This window comes from Notamacropus eugenii, chromosome 2 (assembly GCF_028372415.1).
Source record: "Notamacropus eugenii isolate mMacEug1 chromosome 2, mMacEug1.pri_v2, whole genome shotgun sequence".
Classification (NCBI taxonomy): domain Eukaryota; kingdom Metazoa; phylum Chordata; class Mammalia; order Diprotodontia; family Macropodidae; genus Notamacropus; species Notamacropus eugenii.
In genome coordinates, this window is record NC_092873.1 from 421,715,394 (window position 1) to 421,733,845 (window position 18,452).

The window sequence follows — 18,452 nt, forward strand, 5'->3', positions numbered from 1 at the left end:
ATCATTTTTAAAGTTCTAACATAAATTCTAGGTGTTCCCATGAGTCCCCTGGGGCAGTGATAACCCCAGGTTAGGAATCCGAAAGTATATATATGACGGTGCCTGAAATATGTAGAAATTGTGCACTAGCAATGACTTTAAAAAAATCTAACTTTTATTAGTGTTCAAATAATTGCAGGAAAATCAAAAGCTATCAAGAGGCAGAGTCAGCAAGAATATTCAATCTCATCTAAAACTTTGTTAGGCATTTGGAAACAGTTGTTTTAATAGCATAAAGCTTTCACATTATCACATTATAAAAAGGAGTAACATCTTAAGGATGCACCGAAGATTTCCAGGCTATGTGACAAAGTTGTTGAACAAAGAAATAGCGTAGCCTCAAGACAGAAAGCTTGAAGATATTAAAAAGAATGTGAATGTCAAGGTGGGAATGTGGGGGGGGGGGGGAGGAAGAAGTTATTCCTAGCCAATGCTAGTACAATATCTTGTGTATTTTTTGTTAAATCTTTGGAAGGGATATCCTTTCCCATTTGAACCCAAAGCTCCTATTCTTATCTCCAGGTGTGAATGTTTCCTTCTAAGATACAAGATCTCCTGAGATAGTGTGCTGCTAAAATGCAGCCATTATGCCCCAAACTCCCATGTTCTGTGACTTCCATGTGCTCTTCCATTTCCTCTATCTGCTTAAGAGATTTTGAGACTTGAATCATGATCATTGTTTAGGACTGATAGTTTCAATTAGTGCTCTCTGTCCTTACCTTTTTAATTGTGGATTCCTAGTAATTGGCTGTTAATTGTCTTTATGGCAGACATATAGAAGAAGACAAGTCTATTGGACATATTTGTCAACAGACATGAATGAAGCAGCTTCCTACCATCTGCACAGGACCTGTTCTAGGTGCTGAAGGGAAGGGGACAAATCTATTTTATTTTTTAATGAAAAAAACGATGAATTTTTTACCAGACAGACATGAAACCTGTCCTTGAGGGCTGGGGGAGACAGAATGCACACATGCATAATACATTCCAAAATCTGTTATAAATTCATGTGCCAATTGTGAAGTGTTGTGGTGTTGAATCAATTCAGTGAACATAGATTAAGCATCTGTGTTTTATAGGGCCCTTTGTAGAAACACAAGAAAAGACAAAGATTTATTAAGACATGGTCTCTACCCTCATGGAGCCTACTGTTTAGCAGAAGCATTGGAAACATACACTGATAACCACAGTACAAAATTGTGGTGATGATGATACTCAACATTTATATAACACCTAAGATTTGCAAACCACTGTATATGTATTATCTCTATTGATATCCTTCTTAACAATTCTAAGAAGTAGGTGTTATAATTTCCCACATTTTACAGATAAGAATACAGTGGCTAAGTGTGGTTAAGTGATTTTTTTCATGTCCACATAGCTAGTAAAGCTCTGGGTGAGATTTGAACTCACATCATCTTGAGTACAAGTCCAACAGTCTAACCCACTATGCTGACTGATTCTAATAGAACATAGGGCGGAAGACAAATATAAACAAAATGCTTTGTGTGGGCCAAGGAATCTTTGACCATGGACTTTTGGGACATATGGGATAAAGTCAGCTTCCTTGAAATTTTAATTGGAAGCAAAGGATAATGGTATGTAGTGTTGGAGGAGATTTTCTCTTTAGAAATGGTGAAAGCAATGTGCTTTTGTAGAGTTTTCTGTTTCCCCAGTTTAAGAAAGCTTATTAGTTTCTCCAGTTTCAAATGTTCTGGTATCAGTCAATTTAGGTTTTACAAGACACACATATATTCAAGCAAGAGCTAACACCTGTAGCTCTAATAAACTATGAATTAAAAATCATAGTGAATTGCCTATTTCTGTTTAAGAAGGGCGTGTTCCCTGAAGATGAGGCATGAATATTTTCAGGAACCTAAATGTCAACCTGACAAAAATGATGTTTTTTACTTTTTTTTTTTTTATTTTTACTTTTTACTAAAGAATTGGTTTTGCTGGTTCTTTTCTTGCTAACAATTGCCAGGTTAATCATCAAAGGTATGAGTATGAGATCATCTCCAAGAAATTCCAAGAATTATCCTGTCATGGTTCCGTTTACTACGTTCTCTGTTAAGTAATTAGGAAAAGGAACATGGTAAAACATCCAAGTAATGAAATGTCAAGAATTTGACCTTATGGATTTTCTATTTGATACTGATAGGAGGGAGACTGATAATACTGAAGAGATGGAAGACATTATTTGGCCCATATTGTGACTAGATTAGTTATATAGACCAAGGTTTAGTTATATTACCTTTGAGAAGGATTGCTTGATGACTGTATTTTTCCAGTGATTTTGGATGAGAGAACCATAATGCATCTTGGAGAGATACTTAATAATATGACTTTAGGATCTGAGAGCTTCATCCTTAAAAATCATTTAATGCTAATCTTTCATTTTACAAGTAAGTTAAACTGAGCCTATAGAAACTACGTAATTTATCGAAGATGACATAGATCTGAAACTGGAGCCTAAATTTCCTGATTCCTAAGATTTTGCTATTTCTAAAATACTTTGCTATTTTGAAACATTCAGTACATGCTAACTTGAACTTTTTCTTCAGGGGAATCCAAGCCACTTCTTTAAAAGACATTGTCTTTACCAAAAAAGGGGCTTATTCTTTATTCTCAGTGCTACTCTCTTTATATCCTGCTACATATTCAATCTGTGATACACAGTAGGGTGAAGAAAAGGGAGGAAGTTGTTTCTGTTTTTAATATATAATAACTCTATCAAGCCTAGAATATACTATAGATAAAACACAACATTTTTTTCTATTCTGGAGAATAACTTAACATAAAATTTAAACTATTTAAATTGGTGCATTAACTATTTCAAGCTGTTAGCTTAGTTTTTAGAAGCTGAAAGTCATTGAAAGCTAACATTTTAAACTACCTAAAAATTAGCAATAGTGTTAAATGTATGATGTTATTTATAGGAAATTAGACTTCTTGATTACATCAATTTATACAATTTTAGAATTCTACTTCAGCCACTTATTAGTTACTGAACCAAGTCACTCTCTCATAGCCTGTTTCCTCATCTGTAAAAGGAAGTAATAATAGTTATAGCACTTAACTCAGGATTGTTGTAGTAATCAAGTGAAATAATACATATAAAGGGCCTGTGAAACCTTAGAACATTAAACAAATATAGTAGTACAACAATAATAATTATTATTACCATCATTATATATAAAGAAGATATAGTCAAATGAGGAAATCCAGAAACCACCCGAGAGGAACATTGTGGAGAGGAAGGTTCGGATGAAGATTATTAGAAGAAACAAAACAGGATGATAAATTAGATAAGGAGTTTTGAAGGACTTCAACTATCCTGACATCTGTTGAAACATCTCTATCTATTTCCACTCCCTTGCCCCACGTACACATATTTAAAAAGCAGACGATAAACTCATGATTTATTCCATGGTAATTTCATCCTTCCTAAGACACCATGGGAGGAATTGTAATTCTAGATTGGATCCTGACAAACCTAAAGAATGAAACTTAAATGAGGTACATATAATAGGAACCTTGGGCTACAAATGATCACTCTATCTTACAGTTCACAATAGAGAAACTAAGGAAAGTTCCATATGGTCTGATGTAAACATGTATTTGAAGAGATGAGACCTTAATAGGTTCAGAGAAAGAATCAAAAGGTAGCAGCCAGTAACCAAATATTTTGCAGGGACAGATGGCTCATTTAACACAGGAAGCTCTCAGGAATGAAATGCTGAAGATCAGACAATAAACAAATGATTCCACTGAAGGAGAAAAGAGGAGCTCCCAGAAGATACTAACATGACCACACAGGGAACTCATCACCCACATATGCTTAAAAGATGTGTACTGAAGAAGGAATCTGAAAGAAAAAAATGAAGATACGTACAGAACAATAACAAGATAACAAAGAATAATTCCAGGGCCATTAAGGCCCACAATGAGCTGAGGCTAGTGATAATTGCTGAGGAAAGCAAAAATGAGTTCCTTTAATTTCTGCTGGTGAGAAAGGGCATTGATAGCAATCAAAGAAGGCAGCAAATGATAATGAACAGCTGTGAGACTGAATTTCTCAATTTTGACTCTCATAGGATCATGGAGGATAGAAACAACCTAAAATTGGAAAAGATTTATGAAGCCATTTATTTGAACCCCCTCATTTTACAGGTGAGAAAGTTGAGACACAGAAACATTAAATGACTTATGTAAGGTCCCACAAACAATAAGTGTCATAACTAGTATCTGATTTTTCTTCCAATGATGTTAATATTTACAATAGAAGTATTTTTTAAATGATTACTTCCAAGAAATTGAGGTTCAAACCCCAAATAATGAAGAAATGAAAGCACCTAGTTCCCTTCAATGAGTTCTAAGTCACCAGGCCCTTGAGTTGATTAAGGAAAGAAACAGATATAATTGTTGAGCTACTGGTGATGACCTTTCAAAGCAATGTTGCTTTCATAAAACAATGTTAGAGTTCTGGAGAAGGAAAGATGTCCCAAATTTCAAAGAAAGAGAATATGATAGAATCCGTAAACCACAAGCCAATGAACATGAATTTTATTCTTAGCAAAAATCCTGAATTAATTATTAGGGGCATGGTTTGTGAGCATTTTTATGGGGAAATAGTGATCACTAATAGCCTGGCCATGCTGCATTAATCTCATGTTTTTCTTTGTTAGGGTAACCAGACTGATAGATCAAGGAAATGCTGTCAGCTTATTATACATATAAAGACTCCCAAGTTATCTTTTCAGATGAGATGGACTGAAATAGGCTCCATGATAATACAGTGATTTGGAACTAGTTGAGTGACGAGACACATAGACTAGTTATTAGTAATTTGCTATCAGCTCAAGACAGGGGGAAGGAACAAGGAAAAATCCTTGACCCTGGACTATTAATTTTTTTCTGTTAATGTTATACACCTTATATTTCCAATGACTTCTTTCCTATTAAAGCAACTAAGTAATATTTATCAAATTAACCTTGTTTTTCTTGAATTTCTCTAGAGATTAGCACATAACTTCTGTGGAAACTTTTTGGCAAACAATCGTCATAAATACCTCAATATGCAATAATTGAATGCAAACAACCCCTTTATTTGCCTCTATAAAGAGAACCCAGGAGGTATCATTCTGTTTAGATGCAGCCTCCTTTTTTCTTCTGGCTTCTTCCTTAGAAGAAGGCCAAGGTTGATATGATTGAAGATGTGTTGGTCAAGGGACAAAGATTTCCTCTGCAGCACCAACAATTAAACTTATTTTTATAGTTAGTTTAAAGACTGTGTGATTCTTAGTAACCTTTTTCCTTAACCTTATACTCTCCCACCTTCATGCATAACCCAGAAGACCATCTAGAACTCTGCTTCTTTGCTTTTATTGGACCTATGACTATCTGTGAGGAAATCCCTCTACCAGTACAGATGATCAGTCACTCTTCTGCAACATAGTTTTTTTTGTTCTTATTGGTTTTTTGGTGCAGTGTGGGGAGGTGTTGAGTAGGGTCCAGATTTATTTTTAACTTTCAAAAGAGATCAAACAAGATGAATTCCAATGTAAAGGTGGAAAAAATACAAAAAGTAAAAAGAAAAGCAGTTCATTTAGTCTTTCAGTGTATAGAAATGAGACCTGACTATTGAGAATTGCTATTAAGAACAAAGAGTCTTAGGGTTGACTGACAAACCTAGAGATGAAATGACTTAGTGAGGGTCACACAACCAGCTTTCTATTCACTATGCCATTCTGTCCCCTCAGGACTATATTTCTATGGTAAAGATTAAATAAAGCCTATCCAGGCTACATAGTGCTCCATATTAGACAGCTGTGACCATTTCAATTAAAATGCTTTGGAGATTTTAGATTGAAATATAACAACTTGCTGCGGTAAAAAAAAATAATTGCTTTCCAAGGTTGGCATAAATTCCTATCCCTTTAAATTTTTTTTATTGGAGAAAATAAGGCTTCCTGATCTTTAAATGACAGTTTCCAGAGTAATTATGTTCAATCAGTTAATCTTTCCCAGTAGTTTCCTCAATAGGGCTTTCTCTAGTGTGCTTCCTTTCATAGCCTTAACATTGGGATTTGAATCAATGAACAAGCCATTCCTGTATCCAACGCAGACTGTCTTCTGAGTCCTAGCGCCTGCTTTCATGTACTGCCAAGGTCTGACTTGAACTCTCAGAAGACTCAGGATGAAGAAGGGGGAGGTTGTGTAACATGGATCAATCACATGGATTGTTGCTGTGATAGCTCTTACACTAGAAGCCCAATAAGTCCCCTGAGCCTAACCTTGGCTCATTCGTCAAGTTCACAAAGAAATGGTTCTCTTTCTCTCTCTCTCTCTCTCTCTCTCTCTCTCTCTCTCTCTCTCTCTCTCTCTCTCTCTCTCTCTCTCTCTCTGTCTCTCTGTGTTTCTGTGTCTCCCTCCTCTCTCTCTTCTCTCTGTCTCTGTCTCTGTCTCTCTCTCTCTCTGTCTCTCTCTCTCTTTTTCTCCACCCCCCCCCCCCCAAGCACAACTTTTCCTTGCTTTAGGTTTATGTGGTATTGCCTATAATGAGGCACATTCTCTTTGGTTCATAAGAATCCTATCTAGGACTTTGTTTCTTCCAGCAGACTCTTAATAACTTAGTAAATCAGTAAGAAAAAATTGTCATGCAGTTCAGACAAAGGGCAAAGTTTCTAGAACTATCAGGACTGCTGTTAAACCCTTGATATTTTTTTCTAAAAAGCTTCTGGATCAATGCTGACCTTTGGGGAATTCTCATTATGTTTCCCAATCTTAGTCAAAGCAAAATATTGAAAATCTTTAGCCTGTTCTCTCTGAAAGGTATTTTCTCCCCTTTCCTATAAGGTAGGAGTTTGTAGTCTTATTCAATCTGATTGGTTCTCCTTTCTGTTTATAGTTATTTGTGCTGTGGTAGCATGTTTACATTGAAACTGGACCAATATATATGAGTTTGTCTTTTAAGGTTTCAGCATGATAGTATTAAAAAAGAAAAAAAAGTTGGGGAAAGAATATACCTGTGATCTCTGACATAGGATACATTATCTGTTACTTAGAGTTAACTATCTCAAAAGAAATTTCAAGAAATGTAAAGTAATGAGGTCTTACTTGGGTCCATATTATTAGATCGTAGATTGGGAACTAGACGTAAATTTAAAAGGCAAAATTGTCAAATGTTTTCTCTTTACATATAAGAAAACTAAGATATAGGGAGAGAAAGTACCTTCCCTGGGGTCAAAGTTAGAATTTAAACCTGTGATCTAGAATTCATTCTAATGTTCCACACAATATAATGGTATTCTGTGATTCGGTGAAATATTTGAATAAAATATTTTGTGTGCCCAATAAATACTTCCAAATTAGGAGGCAGTGCGGTATTTGAGAAGCAGTGTAGAGCCCTGAACTTGGGGTCACTAGATTCAGATATGGGTCCAGATTCTGATGCTTACTAACTGTGTGACTGTGGATAGTCTTTCTGTAAATAACTTCCATTGTTTTATTAAATTGGGATAATAGTATGTGTACAACTTTTGAGTTAAAAAAAAAGACAAAGTTTCGTGTAAGAGATAATACAAAATGGGGAGTTCATCATCCAGAAAATAGTTATTTGTCCCCCTACTACATATATATCATGTGGTAGGTGTTGTAGGAAATGCAGATACCATGAAAAATCTTACAGTTTAGTTGGAAAGACAAGACATGTGCCCTAAGACTTAAATAGTAATGCCTGTTAAATAATGATGCAAGACTATAACGGGAAAAAAAGTGTCACAGAGTTGTATAAAGTTACATGCCAATCAAGTGGTAAAGACAATGATCATTATGAGTTTTCAGGGGATATAAATCATTTCCTTGAAGAAATAATACCTGAAATATGCCTTGGAATATTAATAAGATTTAGGCAGGCAGAATGTGCTTGGATTATTTGTGAGACTAGGAAGACTTGGACTTGAAGCACTTGGGGGGAAAAGGGTAAGAGGTTGAAAAAGTTGTTTGGAAGTGCATTCATTTATTTATGTCATTCAATCCTATCCTTTTTATAAGCATACAAGGCACTGTGCTAAGAGCTGTGTATGATATAAAGTTGAATATGATACACCCTTTGCTTTCAGTGGGGAATGGGGGGCAGAATTTTACCATCTAGTGAGGGAAATTAGGTATAATAGCAACTATACTTCAAGGCAAAACGGAAGTACATAATGAAAACATACATTAAAAAATTAATATGCTTTGAGATTTTTAAAGAGAGAAATTACAGTCATTAGGGGAATCAGGAAAGGCTATAAGAATGAGGGGAGGGGATAACTAAGCCCCCAAAGTGAATCCAGAATAATTAGTGGAATTTCAGGTAAAGATATAGGGAAAAGATCTTTCAGATTGTGGAAATATGATGAGCAAATCACATAGGTGGTATCAATTACTAGAAGTCAATAGATTCAGATAAACTATAACTCTGAGTAATGAGAAAAAAACTAGCTGATGTGCTATCTGCTGCGTAATATTTGAAAAATCAGGAAGAATAATATAAATACATATGTGCATATATATTATGTGACAAGGCAAAAAACAGGAAGTAGATTTTTAAAAAAGAAATAATGAGGAGCCCATTAGGATGCCAGATTTAAGGCTGGAAAGTTAGATTGAGGATAGAATATTTCTTTGCTCAGAAATTCTGACGTATTCTGACAAGCATCATGATGTTATTGAACAGTTCTAAGCAAAAGAATGACATGATGAACCATGTGGTATTTTTGAATGATTAGTGTGACAATTAATACAGAATGGATTCAAACTGGGGGATATAAATACTGACTAGAAGTTATGAGAAACCATGGGTTTGGCAGATATCCAATATGAAGAGACAAGAGAATTGAACTGAGAATGATCTCTTACAAGAGAATACTCAAAGTGTATATGTCAGTTTGACTTCCCAGTACAGTCATTCCTTTAAAAAGTTACTTTCTGCAACTGAAAAATCAAATGGTACGAGGATATAATATTTAACATGCTAACTGATTTGAAAACAAGGCTCACTAATCTCAATATAAAACTATTTTCTTATGGTAGCAAGGAAATGATAATTCATTAGAGTTTATCATTATATTCATTAGGATAATATAATCATTTCTAGAAAAGAAACTAGAATTAATATGTGGGAATACCATTGTCTCCCTTATTTTTGCTCATTTTTCTCTTCATTTCCATTTTAAAATTTTGTTTTTTTTATAATGACTTGAAGTTTTATTCGTATCTTCTCTCAAGTTTGAAATATAATGCTTTTTCAACTAAAAAAATAGAGAAGGCAGCCTAAAGAACCATGATTAAAAAGAAAAAGAAAAAAAAAGCAGATAGAGAAAGCAAAAAAAACAAAAAACAAAACCAAAGAACAACTGACAACCGTCCCAATGTATAGCATTTGCCCATTTCTGAGGTGTAAATATTCAAGCTGAAAATTTAACAATTGGCTCTTAAAAAGCCTTTTCAAACTGGCTCCAGCATGGAATTTTCTCTCTTATTTATCTCCACCTTCTGGTTTTCCTCTCTTCATTCAGGTTTCACCTTCTCCAAGAAGCCTATTTCTCACACCTTCTCTGTGAGATTATCTGCCTTTTCCCCTCCATACCACTTGCTTTCACATAGCTGTTTGCATCTTGTCTCCCTAGTCCCAAGGAATATTCCCACTTATCAGAAAATTGCCAGTTCTTTTATTGCATGCTAGACATCCATTGCCCTTGATAACTGGTTATATCTTGTGGTCCTTTTCCTGTCATTCTTAATTTTTTCCCCCAGAAATACTCAGTATTCATCTCAGAAAGTTTCAATAACTGAATTGTTCAGCATCTTCCAAAATCTGAACACATTGTCTGGTTGTATTGAATACAACAACAATAGTATTGCCATTTACCATCCACAGGAACAATGTGAGATGAAGGATTCTAGTGCTTTAGGTAACTGAGGTGTAAACGAGCAAACTATCAAATCCTGTGGCTGTCTTATTGATGCATGGGAATGTGTAAATTTTCTCCGTGTGTTTACTCAGTGTTCTTTGACACACCCACAGTGGAGATGAATCACTAAGGTGCTGTGTATTTGACAGTCCTAGAACATGTTGAGATGGAAAGCCAGATCAAGGAAATAGCATTTCATTTAGTTCATGGTGTACTGTTAATTGATCCAAAAATCATTCATTACTGTTCAGGAGCAAAGATTCTATAGCAAGTGGATACTTAGACGGTGACTTCATTAGAAGAAAAAAAAGACATGACAGAGCATGTCTCCAAGTTTTGTGAAATTGAATTGTCTTCTTTCTTTATGCCTAGGTTAATTTTAAATATTTCTTTCCATGCAGGTTACATGGAGTCCCCCTCTCATCCCAAATGGAGACATACTCAGCTATGAAGTCTGCATGCCAGACCCAAGAATAATGGTTACACCCAGCAGCAGCAATACCTCAATATTTAGTCAAATAATGACCCACCTCATTCCTTTCACAAACTATTCAGTCACCATAATGGCTTGTTCAGGAGGTGGAGGTCATCTTGGAGGATGCACAGAGAGTTTGCCTACTTATATCACCACCCAACCCACTCTACCTCAGGGTATTAATCCCTTGTCAGTGACTCCAGTGAGTGAATCCTATATTGGGGTTTCTTGGCAGCCACCCAGTAGGCCAAATGGACCTCATTTGAGGTAAGTGATTTTAGTATTAATTATCTAAATCTGTTATTCCTAGAGAAACGAGTATTGAAATTCTTTTATTTGTAGATGTTTCACATCTTGTGCTTGCACAAGTGATATTTCACTGTAATAGGTACTTATAATAGTTAACAAGTTCATTTAATAATGCTGGGAATACCTAACTCCACTCATTGTAGCAACGACCTTTTTCACCATACACATACCTTAATCTTAATTTTAAAAAAAGTATGTTGTTATACTTTGCTAATCAAGTTAACATACTAAATACTAATTTAAACATTAATTTCATTTGGTTAAATGCATAAGGACAAAAATAAACTTTGCAATTACAAAATTGGAAAAGCATAGCTAGACAGTTGTTAACTTGAAAAAGATCTGGATGTGACTTCTAAGTTTAATATGATATAGTAGTAAAGAAAATTAAGGTAACATTAGGATGTACTGTGAGATCCATAAAGTCCAAGCAAGTTATTGATGATAATAAAAAATGGCATATAGATGAAGACTTAGATGTAGTCTATAATAATTTGGCTATAATAATTTTATTGTGAAATGAATCTGATGTTGATCAATTGCCATAATAAGGATACTTAAAAGACTAAAAAGCACCTTAGTTTTTAGATATTTGATTTACTTATCAAAAATAAGTAAAAGACAACTAAAGGCAATACCAGTTCTTAAACTCATGAAAATATATTAGAGAATAATAATGGGACATTATCATCAATATCTCTTCATAAAACAGAAAAATAGTGGATGGCAAAATAAACCTAAAGCTGAGTAAGTCAAATAAGCAGAGTCATCCTGAGTCCATGTAAGGATAAATATGGAAGGAAAAGAAGAGAAGATAGAACAGAGAAGAAAAATGGAAAAAATCTGCAAATTTTTTGTCATGAAGGAAGAGTGAGTTATAATATTTATACTGTAAACACAAAGCCTTTGATATGCTCATAGAAGAAACAGAAATGACACTAAAGAGAAAAATGTGAAAAGCGATAGATTAGACCCAATGTACATGGAGAATTATGCTATAGGTAACACAATCATTAAGGCATTGAAAGACTGATTCACAAACTGTCTAGAGGAGAAAAGCCTATAAAAGGCATGAAAAATTTTTTGTACCTTATTACTACTAAAAAAGGACACTTAGAACACATAAAAAATTACCAAAATATATGCTTATTTTCCTATTTAGTAACATTTTTATGATAATAATCTACATAGGCATTAAGGATATACTTGATGAACCTATTAGTATGAACAAAAAGAAAAGCAACCTTTCACATGTTATATTCACAATAGATAATATTGATCAAAACATAATTGACAAAAATATGTAAATATGTTTTTGTTTTACATAGACATACATACATGCTACTCCTCCTGTGGCATAAACTGAAGTTCTTTCACCATTTTGACTACCAAATTCTAAATATTCTCAAGATTATTAAAGTCCTTCCTCAAATAAGGCACCCAGAAATAAAGTACTCCAGTTTTGTTCTGAGTACATATGAACCATAATTTCTGGACATTCAAAATACATATTCAAATACATCTAGATCTAGATATATGTATATGTATATATATTGATATCTAGATAGATAGATAGATAGATAGATAGATAGATAGATAGATAGATAGATAGATAGATAGATAGACAGACAGACAGATAGATAGATAGGTAAGTAAGTAGGTAGTTAGGTAGGGCAGATGGGTGGTGCAGCTAATAGTCAACAGGACCTTGAGTCATCAGGATCTGAGTTCAAATGTGACCTCAGACACTTACTAGTTGTGTGACCCTGGGCAAGTCACTTAACCCTGTTTGCCTCAGTTTTCTAAAACTGTAAAATGACCTGTAGAAGGAAATAGCATCTTTGCCAAGAAAACCCTAAATAGCATCGCAAGAGTCAAACATAACTAATAGACAAAAACAATTCTCTGTATAAAATAATGAATATCTATATTTATATCTGTGTGTAAATATACAGATGTGTATGTGTGTACACATACGTGTGTGTGTGTGTATATATATTCAGTTATTTCATGCATCACACAATAGAGCAACACAGCATTTCAAAGGCACTCTTCCCACAAGGTATCTCCATTTCATTCACCAAGATTTCTTGAAAGGTATATTAACAGGAATACCATCATTTTATGACTCTCTGCTCATAAATATCAGATGAAGCTTAAGGTAGGAAGATGTATGCTTCACTGGCATTGAGGTTCTTTAGTGCAGAGCCCATACTGAAAAGGGATTTGGCATAGAAAGAAGATAAAGACCTCCAGATATTTCTTTTTGTGGATGCCGTTGTGGTATGGCAACATTATAGTGCCACATGAAAGAGATCTATAACTTCTCATAAAAGTATGCTTTTATGGAAAATCAAGAGGATGAAAAAAATATTGTTTCAGATGATGGTATGGAGTTTAATGTTAGATGGACAATCTACAGAGTGCATCCATCAGTGTATATGTATGTATGTATGTGAGTGCACACATACACATGCACAAATACATAAAACCTGTCTATGTAAAATTAAATGAGAAGAGGGGAAAGTGGAATGGATTGCCTTTGGGCAATTATAAAGTTCTTTTAATGACCTTAAACTTTCCATTTAAATAAAGGCCCATATTTCAATAGCAACATGTTACCAGTGTTATATGGTTCCAGGTCATAGAAGTTTTCTCTAAGTAACAGTGTCTAAGGACTTAAAAATTAATATTGCACTAAATACAATGGAAAGGTTCATACTAGGTGTGAGTAGCCTGTAACACATTGCAATTCTAGAACTCCAAAGAAAAAGCAATTTAAAAGGTGTCATCAGAGAAGTGTATAGATGAAAAGAAAGATAGGCTGGTCATGTGGCAAGAGTTAGAGATAGTTGGTTGACAGCCTAAGTACTCCACTGGGATCCTCATAATGTCAGGAGAAAGTAAAGATAGTCTCAATCAAGAGGTGGATACCCTGCGGGAACTGATTGGAAGACAAGAGTCACAGTGGAATGGTAAGAAATAGACAGGTTTTCACCTACAATATTGAATGGACTATCCACATGGATGAGGTTACAGGTCCATCTGAATGTATTTTGAATGTTCAGGATTTGAGGAGTTATAGTTCCAATATACTCTGATACTCCAATATACCTTGATTGGAACACAACTGGTATACTGTGTTCAATTCTAGTTGCCACAGTTGAGGAATAACTTTGCTGATCTTGAGAATATCCAGAAAGGGGCAATCAAAATGGTAAAAGCACTTCAGTTAATGCACGGGAGGATCATTTGAAGGAACTGGGGAGGTTTAACAAATGTGTAGATAATAGGAGGCAGGGAGTAAGGTCTTCGAGTGTTTGGCTGTCCTAGGGGAAAAAGCTGTTGTGCTTAACCCCCAAAGCAAAACTAGGAGCATTGAGTGGAAATGTGATGAGACAAATTTAGGCTCCAGATTAGGAAAAACTATCTAACAATTAGAGCTAGTTAAAGTAGATTTCCTTTCACTGGAGAAATCCAAGCAAAAGTCACTTGTCAACTTGTAGTATGGAATTCTTTTTTATTTTTTTCATGGATGAATTACATTAGATGGATTATGAGATCCTGTAAAACTGCAATTCTGCAATTCAGTATACAATAACAGGTAAAAAGAAATTGACTCAGGGTTAAAAACTGGATACAAAAATCATCAGTACTGTTGCTTTTACATTTCAGAAAACTCATGAAAAATACAGGCAGTATAAAAACTAAAAGAGAATTCATGTTCTTATTTGATATGTTGAGGACTAATGTCTGGGTCATAAATCATAGATTATGAAGCCTAGATAGAAGGTACCTTAGAGGCCCTGTGGTCCAAATTCCTCATTTTATCGATAAGGAAACTGGGACCCAAGAAAGGTTACCCAAGTAATAATCATCAGAAGTAGAATTTCAACCACATAGCCAACGTTCTTTTCATTACATGAAGACTAGCTTCTTAAAATAAGTTTACAAAAGCTGATCTTGGCCCAAAGAGGAGAGTATACAGTTTGATAGTAGATGCATACAGTTTGTCCCCAAAGTCTTAGTGCAGGTTGAAGTTTTATAACTTTAAATTACATTAGTACTTTGAGGACAACCCTATATTTTTATATTGGGATAAATTTTGGCAACAACAGTTACTTTTTTTTGGTGAAATTTTGAAATATTTTGTCTATTGAGATTACAGTTGACTCTAGTGGTTGGCAAATCTGATTATTCCAAAAGGTATCCAAAATGATGCGATTCTTGCGAACTAATATAGTTAAATTCTTCACTCAGCTTTTCTAGCAGTTTTTTTAATAACTGACTAAAAGCCTAACACCTGCCAAAAAAACTGTGAAACTTGGAAGCTGTAAGAACAAAATGATGTGTTCTCCTTAAATAGATACACACACACACACATACATAAACACATACACACACCAACCTGAATTTCGGTACTAACATTAGTTGAGATAATCCCAGTGTCCTCCTTGTCTTTTGTGTTAGATATGAGCTTCTGAGACGTAAAATCCAGCAACCACTTGCATCAAATCCCCCTGAAGATTTAAATCTGTGGCGCACTATTTACTCAGGAACTCAGCGGTTTTACGAAGATAAGGGTCTTAGCAGGTGAGATTACGCAAACTATAAAAACTAACGCTGGCATTTTGTTTAGGGTGTATTCAATAGTTCAGTGTTCTTTGTGTCTCTGTTGTGTGATCAGATTATCAGTTATGTAATAAAAACATGTTCTGTTCTCATCCACGGCATTAATCATTGTACTGCAACAGTCGGAAGGGTAATTGTTCGTCACTCCGAACTGTGCATTTAAAAACATTAACAATGTTTTGCAGCTAGACTTTGGATGACGTCAGTATCTTCACCGGCAGCCAGATACTCTCTATAGAGATGCATTATTCAAGAGGGAACTTTGATAGTGTTACAGCACAGGGTGGGCTGGAGAAATACCTCAGTAGCTGCAATAACAATTGTGGCAGCAGTAATCAAAATACTCCCTTCTGCGTAAAGCATTTTGCAAAGCAGTTATCATGGTCTGTTTTGCTCGATTCTCATGATAATTACCACAGAATGATTTCCATTTTACAGATGGAGATGAAGAACCAGAGAAGTATGATAATATAAAAATGGTTTGCCATTTAAAATTCTTCACAACCCAGACCCTTCCCACCTTTTCAATCTTCTTACAATTTACTTTTACTCTCAGATCTCTGTTTTAACTGGCTCTGTATTGTTGAGTTACTTCAGTTGTGTCCAACTCTTTAGAACCTCATTTGCGGTTTTCTTGGCATACTGGAGCGGTTTGCCATTTCCTTCTTCAACCCATTTCATAGATGAGGAACTGAGGCTAACAGGGTTAAGTAACTTGCCCAGGCTCACACAACTAGTAAGTATCTGAGGTCAGATTTGAACTCATGAAGATGAGTCTTCCTGATTCCAAGCCCAATGCTCTAAACACTGCACCACCAAGTTCTCATACTATGTACCCCATGTCTGAAATGCCCTCCCTCCTCACCTCCATCTCACCTCCTGGATTTCTCAAATTCCACATTCTGGAAGAGACTTTTCTCAGTGTACAGCCCTCCTACCTTTCCTGCTTTTGCCTTTCCTTTGATATTGCCTTCCATTTCCACTCTATTATCTTGTAAATTCATAGTTAATTAAAGATCTTCCTCATTAGAATATTAGCTTCTTGAAAAAAAGAGCTCCTTTTTTCCTTTTCTTTGTATTCCCAGTGCTTTGCACAGGGCCTGGCACATAGTATGTGCTTAATAAATGCTTGTTGACTGACTGAAGGATCCTCACACTAATCTCCATAGAATGATTTATACTTCATAGATCAAGTTAGAGAATCAGAAAGGTTTGGTAACTTGGCCATAGCTAGTCAGTAGTTGGAACAGATCTCAAATTCATATCTTCTGGCCAGAATTCTACTGTTCTTTCCATTATAGTACACTGCCCCTCAAGGAATCATATTCATTCCTTTTGAAAAATGCATTTTGAGTCATTGATTACATTTTCCAGGGAAGCATGTATCACAATGAAAAATATTCCCTTCTGGGAGTTTGATACTTAAAATATCAAAACATTAAACATTTTATAAGTGTCTGAATAGTCATTTGACCTTCACCATGGCTCTGCATTGCTTGATCAGATCCATCTAGGTTCACACTAGATCTTGGGCTCATTTTCCTGCCAATGATTATCTTCTCTAAAAAGCATTATGGTCATTGTATGGAGTACCTCCGGCAGTTCAACTACCACTGAGAAAAGTAGTATTTCCCAAATGATCAAGAGAGCCACTGAAATTCCTCTCTCAGGATGATTGTTTCTTCAACTAAACCCATGGAAAGAAATGGAAAAGGCAGGCCAGGGAACTAAGGTCCAGGCTGGTTCTGGTCTGAACAACAATGTTCAAGTTCACTTGTGCAAATTGCTATGATAGGTATAGAGGAGTTGGGAAGTTCTACCCTGCCCCCCACACCAAGAAGCCCAAGTAAAGACTTTATTGAATCTCCATGGATTCTATAGACAGAAAGAGAAAGTGCTGAAGGTTAGATTCACTTCTTTTTCAAGGTCAGCTGACTGCTTATTGGAACTCAGCAGTGAGTCATCTTTCCTATATCACTCTATGAGGTGGGGAAGCTACATGGACTGTCTATGTTCTGTAGTAAGGGACCAAAATCCCTGTACCATACCCCACAGGGCCAAACAAAGTATACACAAGAATAGGATATGTGCTACTCCTGTTATATGACACTGGAAAGGTATGGATGCCCCTAATTTTAGTAACATTTGAATGTTAGACAAAGAATTTTTTTCTTGATTATATTTAAAAACAATTTTTACATTCACTTTTTAAAATTTTGAGTACTAAATTCTCTGCCTTCTTCCTCCCTGCCCCATCTTCCTTTCTTGAACAGGCAGGCAATATGTTATAGATTATTCATGTGAAGTCATTGAAAATGTATTTCCATATTAGCCATGGTATAAAAGAAAACAGACCAAAAAAAAGAGAGAAATAAGTAAAGTAAAAAAAATACATTCTTTGATCTGCATTCATATTTCATCAGCACTCTCTCTACAGGTATACAGCATTTTTCATCACAAGTCCTTCAGAATTGTCTTGGTTCATTGTATTGGTGAGAATAGCTAACTCATTCAAAATTGAATGTCATAAAATACTGCTGTTACCATCTACAGTGTTCTCCTGGTTCTACTCACTTCACTATGTATTAAATCTTATAAATCTTCCCAGGTTTTTCTGAAACCATCCTGCTCATTATTTCTTTATTTCTTTCTTTATTTATTTATTTAATTTTTAACATTCATTTTCACAAAATTTTGGGTTACAAATTTTCTCCCCTTTTATCCCCTCCCCCCCCAAACCCAAGCATTCTAATTGCCCCTGTGACCAATCTACTCTTTCTTCTATCATCCCTCCCTGCCCTTGTCTCCATCTTCTCTTTTGTCCTGTAGGGCCAGATAGCTTTCTTTACCCCTTTACCTGTATTTCTTATTTCCTAGTGGTAAGAACATTACAGTTGATCCTAACACTTTGAGTTCCAACTTCTTTAGCTCCCTCCCTCTCCATCCCTTCCCTTTGGAAGGCAAGCAATTCAATATAGGCCAAATCTGTGTAATTTTGCAAATGACTTCCATAATAGTTGTGTTGTATAGGACTAACT

The 18,452-nt window shown here is 35.3% G+C and overlaps 1 protein-coding gene across 1 annotated transcript in view; it reads left to right on the forward strand.

Annotated features, from left to right (window-relative positions):
- USH2A (usherin) overlaps positions 1-18,452 on the forward strand; it is a 990,439-nt gene that overhangs the window by 637,815 nt on the left and 334,172 nt on the right. Inside the window, exons 41-42 of the mRNA XM_072647832.1 lie at positions 10,400-10,740; positions 15,253-15,375. Coding sequence (XP_072503933.1) covers positions 10,400-10,740; positions 15,253-15,375 — 464 coding nt within the window. The remainder of the gene's footprint in view (positions 1-10,399; positions 10,741-15,252; positions 15,376-18,452) is intronic.